At 39.4% G+C, this 21,097-nt stretch overlaps 1 protein-coding gene across 1 annotated transcript in view; it reads left to right on the plus strand.

Annotated features, from left to right (window-relative positions):
* The first annotated feature begins 9,272 nt into the window (after positions 1-9,272).
* LOC124713997 (39S ribosomal protein L16, mitochondrial) overlaps positions 9,273-21,097 on the plus strand; it is a 32,018-nt gene continuing 20,193 nt past the window's right edge. Inside the window, exons 1-5 of the mRNA XM_047242987.1 lie at positions 9,273-9,434; positions 9,540-9,611; positions 19,409-19,566; positions 19,663-19,794; positions 19,898-20,008. Coding sequence (XP_047098943.1) covers positions 9,401-9,434; positions 9,540-9,611; positions 19,409-19,566; positions 19,663-19,794; positions 19,898-20,008 — 507 coding nt within the window. The 5' untranslated portion in view covers positions 9,273-9,400. The remainder of the gene's footprint in view (positions 9,435-9,539; positions 9,612-19,408; positions 19,567-19,662; positions 19,795-19,897; positions 20,009-21,097) is intronic.

The following is a 21,097-nucleotide window of genomic DNA, read 5'->3' on the forward strand; positions in this document are numbered from 1 at the left end:
GGCGATATCTCTGGTTACTGAGCATTTCAACAGCGAAGTAACATCGATGCAAATAATCAAACAGTGCTCTACGGGCCATTCTCCGCTTAGCAGTCGGTTAAGCTCTATTCTCGGAATAGCGCGAGAAACGTGTTGTACGAACCAGGAATAATGCCTAACCGGAGAATAAACTCGAGATAATATAAGCGGCGATTTTTAGCCGGTTACCGGGCTTAACTGGGGAAAAACGTTTCAAGAAGGCAGGAATAGTGACAGATGCAGCCAGCAATGACGAGATTTTGGCTGAACTGTTCATGAGAACGACGAAGGAAAAGATACAGTGACGACACTGATTCCGAATTTGTATCTAGTTTTCCTTATCAAAGGAAGCTGTACTTCGTCTTGTCAATCTTGTACGTAAGAAACTGGAGCATATGACGGACAGGCGAGATTATTTCTCTGTCTGCCGGTTTATCTGAATGTTAATGCAGCGGGCCCGGGTTCGATTCCCGGTCGGGTTTGAGATTTTCTTCTTTAATGGACTGGGTGTTGTGTTATCATCATTTCATCCTCATCACCGGCATGCGAGTCGCCGAATGTGGTGTCGTCTGAAATAAGGCTCGCACTCGGCGGCCGAGCTTCCCCTAATGAGGCCTCCTGGCCAGTCAAACCAAACTATCATTTCATTTCTCCCTCTGTTTGTTAAATAATACTGTTTATTTGTAGTTATATGCATTCGATTTCAGTACCTCGTGAATTCCGTCGTGTTATTTATGTGAATCAGGAACATTAAAATGACGGTTCATACAAAAATACTCTTGTTCATCTGGCGTGTGTTACAATTGCTGCAGTAGCTTGAAGGACTGTTTCATTTTATTTAACAGATAGTGCCGTAATAGACTTTACCAAATAGAAAAACCACACCAACTATGTGTGCAATTTGCATTACCAGCTTTCTCTGTTTTTGACGAAATATCAATTTTTGTGTTGCAAAACGTTTTGACAAAACAGTAGTGCCCCAATCTCATGAATAGCAGAAAATATTGTTCCACTCTGTTCTTTTATTGGAAATGCCTTTTTAGCAAACACCACAGCACTGTAAAAATTTCCTTACTGAAGACATTGAACTACTTGTTCTTACTCAGGCAAAATTTAACACAGTAAGATTAAGAGGAAAGTAAGTTTTTTTTTTTTTAAGCGATGCTTCCCATTCTATAGAACGTTGTTTCTCTGTTTTCAGTATTGTCCACATAAGCCCACGCATATTTATCATAAAACTTCTATACTATAAGAACAGAACAAGAATCTGCGTAACTGTAGCATGTGGAAGGGGTGCCTGGAATACTATTTTTTTAAATTTCCTTGAATGTAAAGTTATTTTCAGTGTTCTCCTTTATGTCAAACTGTAGCAACTTGAAGGTAACGTAAATTGAAATATCTTATATTGTACGTGTGTGAAGCACCATTTTTCTGAAATTGGTGGCATATTATGATTGTTAAATGTAACAAAAAGTTTGGTAGCACACTAATGTCCATAGTTCACTCAGCCAAATCTATAGCAGATAATATTGTTCACTCTTATATCCCATTGGGACAATAACTTTCCATATTTTACTGAGTGCTTCAGAGCAACAAAATTGTGCACCACCTAGCATTATTCCCCTAAACATGTAAATTATTTCTGTTTACTCAAGCAAAGTTTAACGTAGTAAAATTAACAGGAAAGCTATTTTTTTTTAAAGAGAGCTATAGGAGATATCTATTATATTTCTCAATTATTAGTATTATCCACATAACCACATTCATATTTATCATAAAGTAACTATTCTGTGTGACAAGAACATAGGTACTTTTCATGTAGTTGAGATGAATCTTTAGTTATTGGATCTACATAATCATAACAATGAGTGGCTGCAAGCTATGTTTTTAAATTTCCCATGAATTGTCTCATGTCATTCTTTTCTTTCTTTCAGAAGTGACTCTTCTATCAATCTGGTGATTTCCTTCTGTCCATTGGAGATTTTATTGGTATTGGCAAGGGGCAGCCAGCATGATTATTAAAAGAATGTATATTACACTAGACAACATGAACAAGAGACAGTTTTTTAATTATTTCAGTGCTCTATTGCAATTGAAAGAAAATAAATAAATGTATATGGATTAATATATTTATATTCTGAACTCATTAGTATTAATTTTGATTTTGTGATCCTAATTTTGAGGTTTAGGATCCTTTTTTAAGCAGTACAGTTTTTTCTCTCTTCTCTGGTTCTTGAAGCAGCACCATCTGCAACTCTAATTCTTTCACGTTTGAGAACAGGTAGTTTTATTCTGAAAACAAAACTGACAGTTGCAAGCTGGAATAACAAGAAAAGAAGGAAGAACACAGCGAAGGTGTCAGGCCTCTGGTTACTTCCTCTTCCCTCTGAGATTACATACAGGTGCCAGAGATGACTGCACAACCTAAAATTATGTGTGAAACACTTTCTCAACCATTGATGGTGAGATACAACAACAGCAGCCTCCAGTTTATAAAAAAGATAATGGATTATTATTGTAAATGTTGGCATTGTGCTCTTCCATATATACTCTTAATATAATTAATAATCATCACATCACAGAAACATGATTTATATATGCCCAAGAACTGCGAAAGCAACTGCGCAAAGGTGTTCAATATCTTAGCAAGGGTCTTTTCTGTATAACACCCATTGTTGCTTTAATGAATGAATCATTCAAAGACGTTAATAGAAGAGCAAACTAGTCAGTAACACCTTTCACAATTTTCGGTCAAATTAATCTCCATGATGTCTATGGTGTGACGGCTTGTTAGGGAGACTGTAAAGACCAACTGTATCACAAAGCAGACCACAATTCACAGTTGCTTCTATTTATGTGCCTACTTATGATTCAATTCAGCTTCTACCCTACAGGTACATTTGATGGGATACTATTGTGTAGAAATGATGCATCTCAATCGAACTGTCTGTGGCGTCCTTCTGTAGACAACATTATCAAATCCTGTATTTGATTGTACACAATCTGGAAGTTACATTTCACATATGGTGCGCCACCAATCTGTAGCCTCTGTTGCCTTTCCTGTGCTTAATATTAACGCCTTTCTTCTTTTAAATAACAATAATATTAATCATATGTCTATATTTTTTGTATACTTTATTCTGAAATCTAGAAAGATTTCTTACAGGTCAAATAACATTTACCTAATCATTTAACTCTATTCAAGTTAGGAAGTTATACATACATGTATCCTACCAGTTTAGTTAAATGTTTTGCACTAATATTTTCGCTGAATGAGACAGCAACATTTGCTTTATTTTCTACTATACTCTTGAACTCATTTATAGTATCTACCAGCCTCAAAGAATCTTCAAGCGAAAAGTTTTAATAAATGTAACATTGTGACTTCTGAAATTTTCCCGGCGTATTTCGTCTTCTAATAATTTCCGGGTATGCAGCCAGATCCCGTCGACATTCTGCCACAATGTCGACGGGATCCGGCTGCATACCCGGAAATTATTAGAATATGGAACATTTATCATCCATGTTTGACACAGACGACGACTATGAAAATATGATACGATGCAGGCGAAAATACCCACAGCAGTGGTTCCCAAACTTTTTTGTAACGCAACCCACTATTCCTCTGGAAACATTTTCGCGCCCCAATATATACAGATGTTTACTCTACCACTACAACCACTATGCAATAGTTAATAGTACTGTAAAAATTATACATAATATGAAACTAAACTTAGTACTGTACGAAAAAATGCTTTGCTGAATATTAACTTTGAAAATGGTGAAGGGAACATAATGAAAGAAAAGAAGCAATATCTTGGCCTACACGAACTTTATTTCATTCGAATTAAATGGTGAACTTAATGAAATTTGTGGTGTTGTTGAGTCTTGGTGTTAATGAAACTTTCTATATCTGGATTGGAGCTTGTTAGCTTTTGTCATAAATCGTTTTCGCGCAAAGTTTGTTTTTATATTTGTTTTTTAAAACAACCAAGCTAGAAAAAGCACGTTCACATAAGTAAGTAGTTGTGAAACCCATCAGTTTCTTCAAAGCTATGTTTGCAAACACTGGATACTCTCCCTTTAATTTGATCCAAAACGGAATTAGGCTTAATTCTTGAAATAAAGTTTTGAAAGAAGAATCACTCGATAGTTCTATCAGGGAGTCTTCTGCAGATGCCATCAGTTTTTACTTTTTAAGATTGTCCTCTTCAAACGGATTTCTTATCCATAGCAGTTCATCATGAATTCTTTGAAAGTAATACCTACAACAAGAAATATTAAGTAACAATATTAAATAACCAAACACCTGTCAGTAGGATTAACGTGAAACTATGAGATTCTCTTGAGTTCGCTGTGTGGGGACGGCCTAACTATCATTTTGAAAATGGAGGAGGTGGAAATTAATTGATACATTTCTATATTGGTAGAAACACAATCACATGAAAATTATAAACATATTTAATAAGGAATCTTCAAATTTAAGTGCTAACTAGAAAAATTATTTCAGAATAAGTACCTGAAACTTCAGGCCAGTGCTTCAAGATGTTCCTTCATGGCAGCTGCTGTTTCCTTGTTAACTTCGATTGCGTATGTTTCTAAGAAAGCATTGAAGAATGGGAATGCATCAAAACAGCTCTCTTTCACTTTACTGGACTATCTTTCAAGTTCTTTTAATACTTGCTTCTATTTTATCTTGAACATAGAACTTGTGGACATACTTCCCTTGCAGTGATAAATGGAGGCTATTAAGAGCACTGAATATGTCACTCAAATGTGACAGATGTATTATACAGTTTTCGTCATTTAACACGTCCAAGAAACTGCTCACAGATTTCGTATAATTTTTGTGCTCCAACAGGAAGATTCTCAGCTCACCTCGAAGTTCATACAATCTTGATAGCATTTTCCCTCTTGACAACCAGCGTACTTCACATTGCAGGAGAAGCGTTTTGTGCTCACTGCCCATCTCATTGCACAGAATGGCAAACAATCTTGAATTTTTAGGTCTAGATTTCATAAAACTAATAATTTTCACTGAGTCATTAATGATTATCTTTAGGCTTTCAGACAGACTTTTATCTACAAGGGCTTCTCGGTGGAGGCTACAGTGAGTCCACTGAGCAGAATGGGCAACTGCCTTAACTTTGGCAATAATACCTGAATATAAGCCAGACCTAGCAATGGCACCATCAGTCATCATTGCAACATATTTTGTCCACTCCATTTCATTTTCTATCATAAAGCCACCATGACATTTAAAAATTTCCTCCTCCGTTGATGTCATTCTCAAACATTTACAAAAGGGCATTTCTTCCTCTATACTCCTATCAAATTCAAATTTAACAAAAGCCAAAACAATAGCCTCGCCAGCTATGTGTGTGCTTTCATCAAGCTGAAGTGAAAAGTAGTCACTTTGCTTGAAAACTGTGATCATGGATTGTTTTACAAATTCTGACATTTCATCGATCCTTCTCTTCATTATTGTGTTTGATAGGACTATTTCATCAATTAGTCTTGTGTGCTTTTCCACTAAATAAAGAATCATATCTTATTCTGGCCGCTGGTAAAATAATATCCTCTCCTACGATGTGAGCTGCCCCCTTTTTGGCTACCAATAATGAAAATCGATATAAAGCTATTGTAGCTTGCTTATTTTGTTCCCCAGAAGTCGATATTGTTACCACATAGTTTGTCTTTAAAAATTCTCGTTTTCTGTTTTGGAAAAAATCGATTGACTTACTTGCGTATTCTGGATGTTTCTTCAATAAATGTAGTTTCAGCTTTGAGGGTGTCATATTCTCATTAGCAAGTACTTCAAAGCACACAACACACTGAGGAAGTGGCTCTTGAAATGTGCCAGTAAACACAAACCCAAATTTCAAATAGCCATCATTGTATTTACGAAAGCAATATTTTGCCTTCTTCTGGATGGAGTTCAGTTCACTAACTTCACTAACACAGTCACCTTTAGCTGTATTATATGATGCACTGGTACTGGATGTGGAAGGCTCATTGTACTTACATGAAGTCTGTATTTTAAGGCACGATCCAGTTTTAATCTACACGTCCATAGTGAAATTAAATGATGCAAGCCACTTCAATAAACACGCATGCACACACTATACCAAGAAACAAGCAAAGCATGCTCTCACAGTCATGAGTCACACTGTCCCAAGACCCCTAGTAGAAGGGAAAGTGGTGTTGCATTATTTCAATTACCGATGAGTCCTGCGCCTGTGCTGTTCTCGTTTCGCCAGAGCACGTTATTAAGCCACAATAGTGGCTTGCTTAGAATGATTTTGTATATAATTTTTCAGATTATAAAACTTTCCTTTTGAAATAACATTTCGTATTTTCATTCGGCAAGATATTTTACTTAGTTATTTTAAAAATTGTTTGGTGACCCACCTGAATAAGTCTCGCGGCCGACTAGCGAGTCGCGACCTAAAGTTTTTGAATCACTGACCCCAGAGATCTCTATACTGAGATCACTGAATGACCCAGAGTGCTCTTCAGTTGTTGCCAACTTCAAAAATGACTCAAATGGCTCTGAGCACTATGGAACTTAACTTCTGAGGTCATCAGTCCCCTAGAACTTAGAACTACTTAAACCAAACTAACCTAAGGACATCACACACATCCATGCCCGAGGAAGGATTCGAACCTGCGACCGTCGCGCGGTTCCAGACTGAAGCGCCTAGAACCGCTCGGCCACTCGTGCCGTCATTGCCAACTTAACTCGACATGAACTCTATTCTGGAAATGACTAACCGAGGAATAAAATAGCGACATACAACGCGTATTCCAAGTTAACAAGTGGTTAACCTGTTCCTTGGTTAGCTAGCGCTGGATGTATCCTGAGATTTTACCACTGGCCCTATGTTCAGTTCAACAGAACGGGACGGAAGGTGACTAGGCGCCAAAACGTGGTGGTACACACTAGACGGAACGCCAACGCGTAACTTCGCTTAACCAATTACCGAACCGCGACAGAGAGGTTTCGAGATACCATTTGTGGTGTAAAACTAGGAATATAAAATCACATCAACTTTATTTGCGCCGACCGTAGTGAGAGCACACGAAAGCGTTATACATACATTTATAAAATAAATCGCAGTCTCACAGTTATTTGCAAGAACTATAGAAACCTTCTAAAGGGTCTTTCCTTTGTTGCCAGAACTCGGATGACGCGAAAGCCTGGTACGATCGTCTGCAAACAGATGGCGTGATGCGCTATTGGCAGTTATTAAAATAACGGGTGGTGTCAGATGAGCGGCAATAACAGTAACCACTACTTCTCAGTAACCGGTTATTTCTATCTGTTAATTTATTTTGTCCCACCTCTATTAGACAGTTGTTTAGAGTTTTGTTGGGAGTATGGGTTATTGCCAAACAGGATGTGAGGAATTGCGTCGACTGCTATGGGAGGCTGCTGTGACACTCTGTAAGAAGACCTCCGATGTAATGAAATTACTAGTTTCCTTTGAGAATAACTTTAACTTGGAAAACATTCATCACTTGTTGCCGCTCTTGTCAAATCTGCAAACTGTATCCACACTTGCCGCCTTGAGAGCCGCACGCTCGATATGTATCGGTCGGAGGCGACTTCGTTATGTAAACTCGAAAATCGATTTACGAATTCCGGGTTTGGAAGCCCAATGTAAACTAGACGACACATTCGTTTGCGGACGTCCCCTTTTTGGTGTTTTGCGAACAGAAACCAGACTGTCACCGTGTTTTTTAATCCTGTCTGTCTATTTCCTAAGTGTTTTTAATCAACAGCACTGACTCCGGTTTTTCTTCACAACTTTTTCGCCATGTACCAGTTTTAAACATTACCCCTTTTATCACCACTTTTTATTGTTATATCTCCTCATTATGTTTTTTAACTTTATCTGTAGGCTGCAGAGCGATGTATTAAGCCCGGTCCACACGCAACGATCTGTCTGCGCAGACATCGGTGCAGATGTCTGTACATGCAAAAGATCGCTGCAAATGTGGTGTGTTCACACGACACAAACCCCAATCTACTACTCGCCCGCCATCTGTCGGTGTAGAAAAGAAATATCAGTGGCAAGCGACTACGCTTCCCGTAAACGTCAAACATTTAATTCAGTTATTTTGAAATATAGAAATGGAGGAAGTTCTGTTGTGGTCTGTGTTCGCAACTTGTGTTGCAAAAAACATTCAGACCAACCGCAGGAAACAGAGAAAGCGGGCAAAATGGTGTAGACAGTGGCTGCTAAAGCGAAAGCAGTTTTCTCACGTAAATTTACTGAGAGAGTTGCAGGACGAACCTAACGACTGGCGAAATTATTTGCGGAGGGATGTCGAAACTTCTAATTATCTCTTAAAGCTTGTAACCCTTCATATTATGAGAAAAAAATACTTGTATAAGAATGGCAATTTCTCCTCATGAACGGCTGGCGGTAACATTGACACTCCAATTTCATCTTCAATTGTACTCCTGCTTGGTCTTGGCGTTTCTTGATCACTAAGAAAGCCAAGCAGATCAAAATACCATAACGTTGGCTGGTATACTTGATCTACTCCTACACCAGATCTAGATTTCTGAACTTTGGATAACTCAATTAGAGCATTGTATGCTGCAGTCTTTTTGTCTCGGTCACTATATTCTTTACTTTTAATCTTCCACAAACATGGGTGGTTTCTACACATTTCAATGAATTCACTTACAAACTCTTGAGAACACTGACGAGTATCAGCCAATTTAATGCCCTGTGCACGCAAACACTAGACTGAGCAAACAGCTGTTTCGCGCCAGATTTGCGGCGATCTCCTGTCCACACGCTCCAACTTGTCTGCGCAGATGTGGTTTGAACCCACAGATTTGAGAGGTTTCGCTCAAACCTCCAACTCCAACTTCCAGGTTTGCACACACCTCAGGTTGGTACAAATCTTCCGTCCACACGCAACGATCTGTCTGCGCAGATGTGATGTGCGCAGACATTTGCGCAGACAGATCGTAACGTGTGGACGGGCCTTTACGCTGCTGCCAGCCCGCACCCCTCTAGGGGAATCAAAATACAATAAAGAAAAAATAAATTGATTTACGGAGTGTAGATATTGATGTAGAACTTAGCGGATAACAGCACTCAAACAGCAGCATCCCCTCACCAATGTCAGTGTTTCAACTTCCTACCTGAGGATAAATGACGCTTCGTTCCGTTCGGCGTGCGTGAAATTTTTGCACCTTTTATCGTGTGTATGTTGGCTGCTCTGGGGTTTAAGCACTGTTTTGTTTTGTGCTATGAAGTTGTTGTTATTGTGGTAGTGGTATAGAGAATGTTGTGTATTGTTTAATATAACAGTTATTAAAAATAACATTTAATGTTCTGCGAACGATAGAAGAAGCAAAATGATGCGATCGAACTTGGTTAAAATTTTAAACAGTATGTGCATTTTTTTCTGTAACACCCTATTGGGTGTAATTTGTATTTATCAAATGGGAAACCTAAATGAATATAACAGTTTTAATAGTTTCCTTTGTTTAACAGGCTCATTTTCAAAGATTTGCGCAGAACAGACAGCAGGCATGAAACATTTTCCTCCACCTCCAAAATACGATGGTAAGCAGGATATTGATTTTGTTTCTCTGTTGCTGTATGTGCGAGAGACATTTTAAAGTTGTTAGGAGAATGTCGTTCATCGTACCCTCAACCCCCAATTAAGTTTTTCTTTCGTAAATGTCATCCTATTTTGCTCGAACTGTTAAAGTGTGTGTGATTCACACAAACTATAGGTATAAAGTGCAAATCACTATTATTTGGTAAAAATTACTTTCGTGTGAGAGAGAGATTCACTCTTGTTTTGTTAACAACGGATGTTGAGTTACTGTTTATTTTTTGACTATCAACTCCGAGTAACAGTCATTCGTTCCTCCTGTTCACAGGTCATAATTATGCTTTTACTTGTGGAAGCTTGTACCACAGTTTTAATGGTTTCATCTCATTTTTGTGTGTGGACATAGAGAGGAACCTTTAGCTTTTCATTTTGATAAGGGACTGCTGTGAGTGAATTGGTAAATTTCATTTTGTGCGTTCATGAGAATTAGAAAGCTGTTACATGTTCTGTTATCGTATGAAGACTTTAAAAGCTCTTGCCATTGAATATGTATGGTGCCATGATGTATTTTCCACGAGAATCTGTTTGGGTCTCGGACAAATGAGAGAACAGTTGAGGGAGGCAAGAAATGTTATGTTTATTGTGTTACACTTTAAAGAAAGCAAGAAATGATGTGGGACTACACAGCTCAGTAATTATTCAATTCTTGCTTATTTGATGGCTTATACACACTTTCATCTAAGGTAATCTTTATTTAAACTGTTACTTTGGAAACATAATTAGGGATTAAAGGCTTGTTGATGGTGAGTCGTATTGGATTAAACAAGGATGAAACAGGAATGTTCCCAGCATTTCCTTTTCAAAGGTACCTGAGCAAGTTAGAGCTACAAGGGATAATCCAAATCTGATGCCTTGCTTTAGTACATGCATTTAAATGGAACGATATTATGCTTTAATAAAGTCATTCATTTCTCATTATTAATACCCAGACCAAAACTAACAGTGTGAAGGAAACTTCTTTCAGCTTTTAAATGAACATAATGTGAATGAATGAAGTAGAAGAAAAACATCTCAATTTCTGTGGCAATATGCGGATAAAATGAACATTGAACATGATTACTAAATTTCACAGTGCCACCTGTCACAGTAGTATTAACACACTCATTCTTCTGAAGTGTTAGTTCAGAGGCAGACCTATCAATATTATGAACTTGAGGATTTCTTTCTATGGATGTAGGGTTAAATCTCATGCTTGAGAGAAGAAACATGCTTTGAACTAACAAAGAACATACAACGAAAAGCAATGGACAGACATAACTATCACAATGTACTCAACAGAATAGTGAACTGTGGTATGTATTTCCATTTAAATTAAATTGATTTAAAGCTGCATCCCATTCTGAGTAGTTTCTGTAAGTCACATTCAATAAAGAGCAGCCCTCTTTCGTTTGCCATGATGAAAATGTACATTCTCTAAGTTTAAGTGCAGTGCACTGCCACAGTGTCTGGTGCTTCCTACATGATTCTCTCTCTCTCTCTCTCTCTCTCTCTCTCTCTCTCTCTCTCTCTCTCTCTGCCACAACCACTGCACTGCTTACCACAATACCCAAATCAAAATACAGAAAAATTAACTGCATTCAAAACAAAAAACCTGAGCCATCAGGAAACAAAACTAAATAATTCCTCAACTTACCCTAACTGCCACCAAAACATGCCCCATCCCGCACAAACCAAATCATGAACATCCCCGCCCCTACCCGACCTACTCAGTTCACAACCCTCGGCCTATCCGTTTTCCCCACTGCCCTCAGAAAACAACGAATTGCACAAGAGTCATAAGGGACAATCTTTCACCTGCAGTATTTGTCCAAGGATGACTGCAGGGTGGAAGAGCACCTTTTCCCAATCTCTATAACTGATTTAATAAGCCCCCAAAACCCCTCTATTGCATTGGAACATGCCCCAGTACTGTAATCTTTAAACTCAGCATTGTGATTGACAGCAGAATTATCATATCCCAGTTTGACAAACCCTTATATGATGAAAAATCATCAGAAACTACAGTAGTCCTCTCCTCAATGTATTCTTCAATCAAGCCCACTAAAGCCCTTTTAGTTCTGTTCTGAAGCACTCTGAAAACATCATCTGAAACCCCCACCTGATATAACATCTCCCCATAACCACAAAGCTGCATGAGGAACACCCCTCCTGTACTTTCCTTTTCCTGAACTATGACTTATTATTTCCAGTGCTACTCCCCCCCCCCCCCCCCTTTCCCAAATTTTCCCCTGTATTTAACAAATTCAGATAACACTGCTCTACAATATGGATATCAATCTAAAACATATAAAGCACTCACTCCAGTCTCATGTGCACAGAAAGAAATGAAAGAACGATAATTATAAGTAATTAAAACAATCTCTTGGATGGCCAACCTAAATTTCTCAGTCTGATCTCTCTATGTATGGATTGCCATACGTTATCACAGCAACACCATCACATATAAAGGTTCCTGGTCCAAACAGCAGGATCTTTGGCCAACTCCATATGTACCACAGTCAAGCTAAAAGCATACAGAAACTTGGTTGTGTACATCATATAATCCTCCAAGGTAATCAGTGACAAATGACTAGTAAGCTTCTGCATCAGTTCGGACCATAAGAAACACACGGCACTAATAGTATCTAACATGAAATCATAACCCCTGCTATACAATATCAATGTAACTCCTTAGCAAAGCGGCACACACTGCTGTTGTCCGTAATAATTATTTCCTTTATGAGAGCATTGTTGATTGAAATGAGTAGTTGAATTGTGTCAAGTAACTATTAAGGCTGTTGAATGCTAATAATTATTACTGAGAAATTAAGGCAACTGCTACTTCGCATCTGAAAAACGTGCTCTTTGTCTGTGTAAGGTCACACATGACTAGTATTGCTTGGCTCTATTTGCTAATTGACTCTAGTATCTAAACATTTATTCTAATCATGAGGGCAATGTTATACCCAGCTTGTGCACAATATTCCCTAAAGGTCTACCATTGCCGATGTGTACATTGCTGCCTCAAAATGTATCTGCCACCTGAATCAGCACAGGTTTACAGAACTTTAATTTCAGCTTCATTTCTTTCACATGTGATCTACATAATAGAGGTTGGGTGGTACTACTCCATAAATATTTAAGCTTGTCTACATGACTTGTGGATTGTCAGTTCATAGAACAGTTTCCTTACAATTTCCCTGATATACTGGCACACTATGTATGCTCTGTATAGTGATTTGTGGAGTACAAAGGGAGAGAACTGGATATCAAACACCGTACCAACTGTTTTAATAATTAAGTTCCACATGCCACTACTATGGTGGGTTAGAATAAGTATTGCATATTGCTTTATTGTCATTATTAGACATGTCAGCTGCAGCTGTAAGAAAAAAATAAATAAATAAAGAAGATAAACATAATTCCACTTGATAAATGCAAACAAACAAAATGAAGCCATACAAATGATTCTACAGAAAATATTACAGTTTCTTCTCACTGTCATCTTGCATATCACATTTTTTATGAACCCATTGGCCTTCCTTATAAATGTAGACTCTTTTGAATATTGTTAGGCATACTCGTTACCAGGTTGCCCAGATAAGTATAAGCCTGTTGGATATTGTCCCATTCATTCACAGCAGCCCCTTTGATGCCCTATAAGGTTTCTGGTGGAGCAGGTCGAATGACAGTTGCTTGTTTTAGTATGGGCCGTGCATTCTCTGTGCAATTGATATCTGATGTCATTCCATTTGACTGGTTGATATGTAAGCCATTCTGTTTGACTGATTCTTCGCTCCACTAGAAGGTGCTCACAAGATTGTGACGTTGGGGGTGTGCATTGTAGTCTATCAGTGTGATTCCTACTTGAGTATGTTCAGCAAATGGAGCCTCAATGCATGCAAGGGTGTCATTCTGATGTTTTACAGAAGTCATCATCCTATGTATTGGCACAAGAGGTGTCCTGCAGCCATACATGACTCCACCCCAAAACATGTACCTTGATAAGGGTGACACGGTCTGTGATACATTTAGGATGTAAAAATTGTCCTCGTTGCCTCCCAACACAAATACCAGTATTAATGTGGGTCTCATCAGAGAGTGTCGTCCCACTGCTGCCAAGTCCAAAAACGTGGTTTCTTGCTCATGTGAGCCACGTTAGTGCAGGAGCCTTGAGAGGTCTCCTGGCATGTAATCCCTGCTCATTAAGCTTACTATGTATACTTTCTGTTGACACCTGCACTCCTGTGACTACTTGCAACTACTGCCATAGACATATACTATTGTGTACTGCTGTTATACACAGATATTGGTCCTGCACGCCTGTTTTATTTCTCCTTGGCTACTTATTTGATGATCCTCAACTAATCCTGTTGCTAAAAACTTGTTCCAAATTCAAGAAACATCACTTTGACTCACAGTGACATTCGCTGCAATGTCCAAATGTCTCATTCCATGCTTCATCAGAGTGACTTATATGGAGTTTCTGATTGTACGTTATTGTTGTCCAGACCATCCTGAATCAACACAGTATCAATATTACAATATTTACAGGTGGCATGGTGGCCATAGACTGCACATACTGCCCCCTCATGGGCTGTTTCCACTAGAATTACATTACAAACAAATCATTGTATTGACATCGTAATGAAGTTCTAGGTCACAACATTCAGAATTAAAGTTTCAGCAATATGCAACCTTTATTTTGATCGCTGTACAATAATGCATGTCTGAGAGCTGAAGTTTGAGGTGCCAATCCTGTTACATATTAGCCAGTCACATTACAGCACAGTAAAAATAAGTAATGCTTATAATTGTGCATGTTATTGAACATCTTCCACTACCTTGACATTCAGCTTGAAGGATACTCCCTGGGGTGAAGGGGGAGGGAGGCAGTTGAACTCGGTGACTGTTCTGTTATTGAGTATAATCTACACACTGCAATGTTTGATCCCTGAGATTACAGACCTGGAAAAGGCAATTAATGTTATAGTATAATGCAGAGTAAGGTACATAATATTAGCAAGTTAAGTTTGAGATGCAAGTGTAGTGTCATGGTGTCATAGCGATATGGGAAACAGAGCTGCCCAAACGAACTGCTTGATAAAATCACATTTTACGTGCTTTTGGGTTTTTTATGTTTGGTCTATAGAAAGTACAAGATAAACAAAATGGAAAGCATACAGTGCGTAGCGTCTTCATGCTTCATATTTTCTTCAGAGGCCTTAAGTATCAAGGGCCATTTGCATATTGTGAAAATGGGAGTCTGTAAAGTGACCAGTAAATTGCTTATTTTGTGCCAGTTCTCTGAAGTAGCTCCATTAATGTTCTGATGGTTACCTCTGGTTCTTGTCCCAGGCTCGGACTGGTTTTCTCAGGCACTTCTTTTTGTGATCACTTTTTTGTTTTGGATGAAAGATGCGGCCAGCTAAAAAGAACAATTCTGTTCTCTTTTGCATGCTATTGCTGAAGTGTTTATTGGAGCCTGATGTTACTGATTATTGATATAGTTGTCTTACTGAGGTGATTATATATTCTACATAGTTTATATATATTGTGCTGTACAAAGTCAACAAACTATTCTGTGAAGAATTTGAAGCCCAGCTCCACACTCTCCAGAAGCACGGCTACTGTGATGATTTGAGGATATTTTTGGAATCAGAATAGATTTCTTGCATGTTGTGTGCATGCATGGAACAACAGTTCACTGAGGAAAATAATAGTTCAATAGAAAATATTATGTTTTTCAAGTTGAGATTGACATGATGTTCAGTAGAGACATTGTTCATCCCAGAGCATCTCCTTCGTGGTGACATATTTGGCTTGTTGCTCAGCCTTCTGAAATCAGCAGTGAAATCAGCTGGAGTGCAAAAACAGATGATATGGGCACTACTTCATTATCCTTGGCAGGTATTGTAACATGCCAAAGGCTTGTTTTCCAAGCCTACCGAAGACTTCAGTTTCTTGATATCTGTCTGTTTACCGTGATGGATCGTAGTCAGGAGCAACAAATCATGTTGTCGTCTTCAGTGCAGTCATATTACCTTCCACTGCAATAGGAACAATGCAGTTATGGGTTGCCTGTTGGTTGTAAGGTACAGTTTGTTGATAAAATGGCTGGGCATGTTGCAGATGTCCGACAGTGAGTTGTGTACTGTCATTGGCTATTGGGGAGCAACAACTGAGGGTTAAGGACAGCAGTACCAGGTTTTTTGGTTAATGTAGGCTACCATGTAATGCAGTGATGGCTCATGGCTGAGAAGTTAGGTGAAGAGACAGCAGGAAAGGAAAATATACCTATATTTACACAAGCTTGTCTTAATAATTGATCTTGTGCAACAAATCAATTCTTTGGTCCTTTAAGGCTGCAAAATTGTTGATGATATCTTCCTAGAATGGCTGTGTTTTTATTAACTGTGCTAGAAGTTTTTTCTGAATTGAAATATTCTCTAAGAAGAAAGTCTCTTTTCCGCAGTTGCATTTACTCAAGTATGTTTTTATGCTTGAGGCAAGAAAAGCTTCGTTTCACAGTTGCTGTAGAGAAGAGATGGACAGAATAAAGGAGAACAGTATAAGTATCTGAAAAATGTCCTATTCTCATTAAGCATTTCTAATGTCTTTCCAATGGATATTCCTGCACGTCTCGTGGGGAAACAGAATAGGGAGTTTTGCTTCTTGAGTGTTGTATCTTGGAGAATACAACCCCAAAGAAATTTTGCATGTTTTCAAGTGCACAAGAAGGAAAACATGCACTTTTCTTCAGACATTGTGGTATTGGCAAAGCAAACAAAACCTCTCATTCATTCCCATCAAAATGTGATCCAAAGTTTTGGAATAAAAGGCTTGATGGAATGTGAAAAGGGTGTTTGTAATAAGATACACCCTGGATTATACGCAGAATTCATATTTGAAACATACACCACTAAATGCACTTCAGATGGAAGCATGCTCCATGCATGCAACCTCCACTGCTTTATAGCCTGCTGTTTTGAACTGAGTAGCCGACAATAAAAGCTCCATATCTACTTCACTGCATGCCCCTTTCACAGGCAAACTCGAGCATGTGATGTCATGGTTGCTGTAGCAACCATATAGCTATGCTTGGCCTGTGGTTGCACCAATGAGCTTGAGCTGTGGGAAAGGGGAAAGCCACTTTGCCTGGGTAAAATCATGCGCTTGCTGCTACAAGACAGTTCTGTGGAGTACCAAACAAAACAGGGAAATACATTTGGAGTAAAAACCAGCATATGTGGTAAGATAAATAAACTTTTATAAAAATATTGGTGAAGTGCTACTTCACCTACTACTCTTAAAACCTCTGATGTAATGCATTGAGCTTTATGTTCTGTTATGAAGGTGTTTGTCAGTTTCTGAACTAGTGACGGTGGTAGAGGCCCATGTTATAACATTATTAATGTGACTGCTACTTAAAAGTTTTCTTTCGGTATGTGTTATTATTATTATAATTATTGTTATTGTTATTATACAGTGATATGCAAAATAAGAGTTCCCTTGTTAACAATATCTTTTCTTCCTGTAGCTTATAGAAATCGAGCTCTTACCAGAGCCATCCCACCTGGTAAGACAATATATTGTTACCCCTGATTTGCAAGGTTGTCAGTTATACACTCCTGGAAATGGAAAAAAGAACACATTGACACCGGTGTGTCAGACCCACCATACTTGCTCCGGACACTGCGAGAGGGCTGTACAAGCAATGATCACACGCACGGCACAGCGGACACACCAGGAACCGCGGTGTTGGCCGTCGAATGGCGCTAGCTGCGCAGCATTTGTGCACCGCCGCCGTCAGTGTCAGCCAGTTTGCCGTGGCATACGGAGCTCCATCACAGTCTTTAACACTGGTAGCATGCCGCGACAGCGTGGACGTGAACCGTATGTGCAGTTGACGGACTTTGAGCGAGGGCATATAGTGGGCATGCGGGAGGCCGGGTGGACGTACCGCCGAATTGCTCAACACGTGGGGCGTGAGGTCTCCACAGTACATCGATGTTGTCGCCAGTGGTCGGCGGAAGGTGCACGTGCCCGTCGACCTGGGACCGGACCGCAGCGACGCACGGATGCACTCCAAGACCGTAGGATCCTACGCAGTGCCGTAGGGGACCGCACCGCCACTTCCCAGCAAATTAGGGACGCTGTTGCTCCTGGGGTATCGGCGAGGACCATTCGCAACCGTCTCCATGAAGCTGGGCTACGGTCCCGCACACCGTTAGGCCGTCTTCCGCTCACGCCCCAACATCGTGCAGCCCGCCTCCAGTGGTGTCGCGACAGGCGTGAATGGAGGGACGAATGGAGACGTGTCGTCTTCAGCGATGAGAGTCGCTTCTGCCTTGGTGCCAATGATGGTCGTATGCGTGTTTGGCGCCGTGCAGGTGAGCGCCACAATCAGGACTGCATACGACCGAGGCACACAGGGCCAACACCCGGCATCATGGTGTGGGGAGCGATCTCCTACACTGGCCGTGCACCACTGGTGATCGTCGAGGGGACACTGAATAGTGCACGGTACATCCAAACCGTCATCGAACCCATCGTTCTACCATTCCTAGACCGGCAAGGGAACTTGCTGTTCCAACAGGACAATGCACGTCCGCATGTATCCCGTGCCACCCAACATGCTCTAGAAGGTGTAAGTCAACTACCCTGGCCAGCAAGATCTCCGGATCTGTCCCCCATTGAGCATGTTTGGGACTGGATGAAGCGTCGTCTCACGCGGTCTGCACGTCCAGCACGAACGCTGGTCCAACTGAGGCGCCAGGTGGAAATGGCATGGCAAGCCATTCCACAGGACTACATCCAGCATCTCTACGATCATCTCCATGGGAGAATAGCAGCCTGCATTGCTGCGAAAGGTGGATATACACTGTTCTAGTGCCGACATTGTGCATGCTCTGTTGCCTGTGTCTACGTGCCTGTGGTTCTGTCAGTGTGATCATGTGATGTATCTGACCCCAGGAATGTGTCAATAAAGTTTCCCCTTCCTGGGACAATGAATTCACGGTGTTCTTATTTCAATTTCCAGGAGTGTATTTGTAACAGAAGTAGCTTCTCCTTGATCTCATACCAAAACGTTATCACTTGAACTGTGGGAAGTTGACTGCGTATTGCGTAATCAGTAAAAGTTACATGTGCCAGTGTTAATATGATCAGCTAGTTGAAAGATAATGTTAAGCCCAGTGGCCCTTGTCATCATTCGTAATGTTTTTTTTTTTTTTATCTTACTCTCAGCAAGGATATTGCCACAGTTTTGTGAGATTTAATTTTTGTATCTTTTCAGGTTTTGTAGTTAGGCTAGATGTTGTTATTTTTCACATATTGCTTTAAATTTGTGCAGCTTTTCATCAATATGATCATCATAATCATAACTTATCTCACAGCCCAGATGTTTAAAACACTCAGTGGCACTGTTAGTGCTATTTTGTAGTAGTAGACTATGTGCCCCCACCTCCCCTCTCTTTCTCCCCTAATGTCTATATACACACATCAAAGTTATATACATTCAATAGATGCACATAAGAGACAATACTCATGGTATAATTATGTAGGTCAAGTGCTAGTGTACACAAAGAAATAAAACATTTCAAATTAGGAAACTGAACCTCGTACTCAGGATCTCCCAGCTTACAGTGCCAAAATACTTGACCTGTATGACCTTTTATTTTTATATAAGGAAAAAATCTTAATTTTCTGTGTTGTACTTTTTCAACAACATTGAGCAGTATCAGTTTTTATTTTTTTCCAGACATCGAGTTTCCTGAAAGAGCAAGGTTGCGGTTCATGGATAAAGTTCCTCAGTATCCACCAAGTGTTCGACCACCAAAAATGATGAAACGGCTGCTTCTTATGCGGGGTCCAGAACTTGTGCATAATGAACTTCTTCATAGGCAGTATGGGATTATAGTAAGTCTCTTAAAGTTCATAAGTTGAAATTTGAAACTACTTTCTGACTTTTATTACTTGTGGAAGCCCTGTTTCAGTGCTTCATTTTGTGGCTAGGCTACAGGAGGTGGCCGTCTGAAATGGGGTCACTTTGAAATGATACGTCTAGGAATTCTGCGGAAGATGGATGATTCAAGAATGTTTGCCATATGGAGGATTGATGCGCCATGGCAGTCTGTTACGAAAAAGGTATGCTTCCCATTTTTTGCACGTTTTTAGGCTTCTTCCCATTTTTTTGCACATTTTTAGGCTTATCATTTGGATTTTGCATAACCATTTTAATCCATTGCAGGGTCAAGGACAACGAATGGGAGGTGGGAAAGGTCCAATAGATCATTACGTGACACCTGTGAAAGCAGGACGTGTGATTGTTGAAGTTGGTGGAAAGTGTGAATTTGCGGAAGTAAGTTAGCCATTTTTTATGTACACAAATATCAGCAGAATTAATTACTGTACTGTGTTTAATGTAATAAGGTACATATTTGATAGCTTCTACTAAAGTATTAGCAGTTGTGATGGTGTCTGAACTGCCAAAAAGTGTAGCAGTTGTAATGGTGTCAAACTGTGAAGAAGCAGAGGCTGAGTCAGAAGCTTTGAGAATAGCAATTGTGTCACCTCATATGTTACACAGAGAATAATTGTGTGTGCCTCACAGTTATCTGCGGGGAAAAGAAACTAAAAACTGGTGCATTCACAAAATGTATTTGGATGAAAGAAAAGTGTTTGTTTCAGCCCATGTACGTATGAAATGGCAGTATGAGGAAAGTTTAAAAATTAAGTTACAAGTTATTATGGGAGGCCAGGTAATTTTATTGAATGCTGTACTACACTTCCAAATGATGCAAATGCAACACTATCAACAAAGTCATTAAGTTTCTGTAAGTTGCTAAAACATTATACCAATTGCTCCATTCCTTGATGATAGAAATTCACTCCTTGATCACAGACTCATTTGAGAACGTCACCCGACTTCATTTTTATTTTATTTATTTATTTATTTATTTTTCAGTTGGAAGTGTAGTAATTTCTTCCAAAAGAAATGGATTCAACTACATTTCGATCTCCAAAATCCAATAAGTAGTTTTGAGGAAATAGCAATATGTAGAACCTGTTATTTCTTTTTAGTATCAAACCAATTTCTGTCTTGCGTGAAAGTTTGAAACTTTGTGCACAAATAAGAAAATACGTCATTTTGGATGAATCATGGATTTTAATTATGTATGAGGCTGACTGCAAAACATGTCTGTGATAATATGTAGGAGTAACAATTTTAGCTCATGCTATTAATATACCGGAGACTGAGCGGATTTCCCATAATATGTTTACATTGGTCCTGCTGATGGCATGGCGCACCAGTGAGAACACTAAATTTGAATACTGAGATTACCAGTAAGTGTTCACATATATTATTTATTGATTAACAGTTATTTCATTCTCAGTAGCCCACATAACTTTTTAACTGATAGCTGTGCCAGCCCTTCAATAGGAAACC

This window comes from Schistocerca piceifrons, chromosome 1 (assembly GCF_021461385.2).
Source record: "Schistocerca piceifrons isolate TAMUIC-IGC-003096 chromosome 1, iqSchPice1.1, whole genome shotgun sequence".
Lineage (NCBI taxonomy): Eukaryota > Metazoa > Arthropoda > Insecta > Orthoptera > Acrididae > Schistocerca > Schistocerca piceifrons.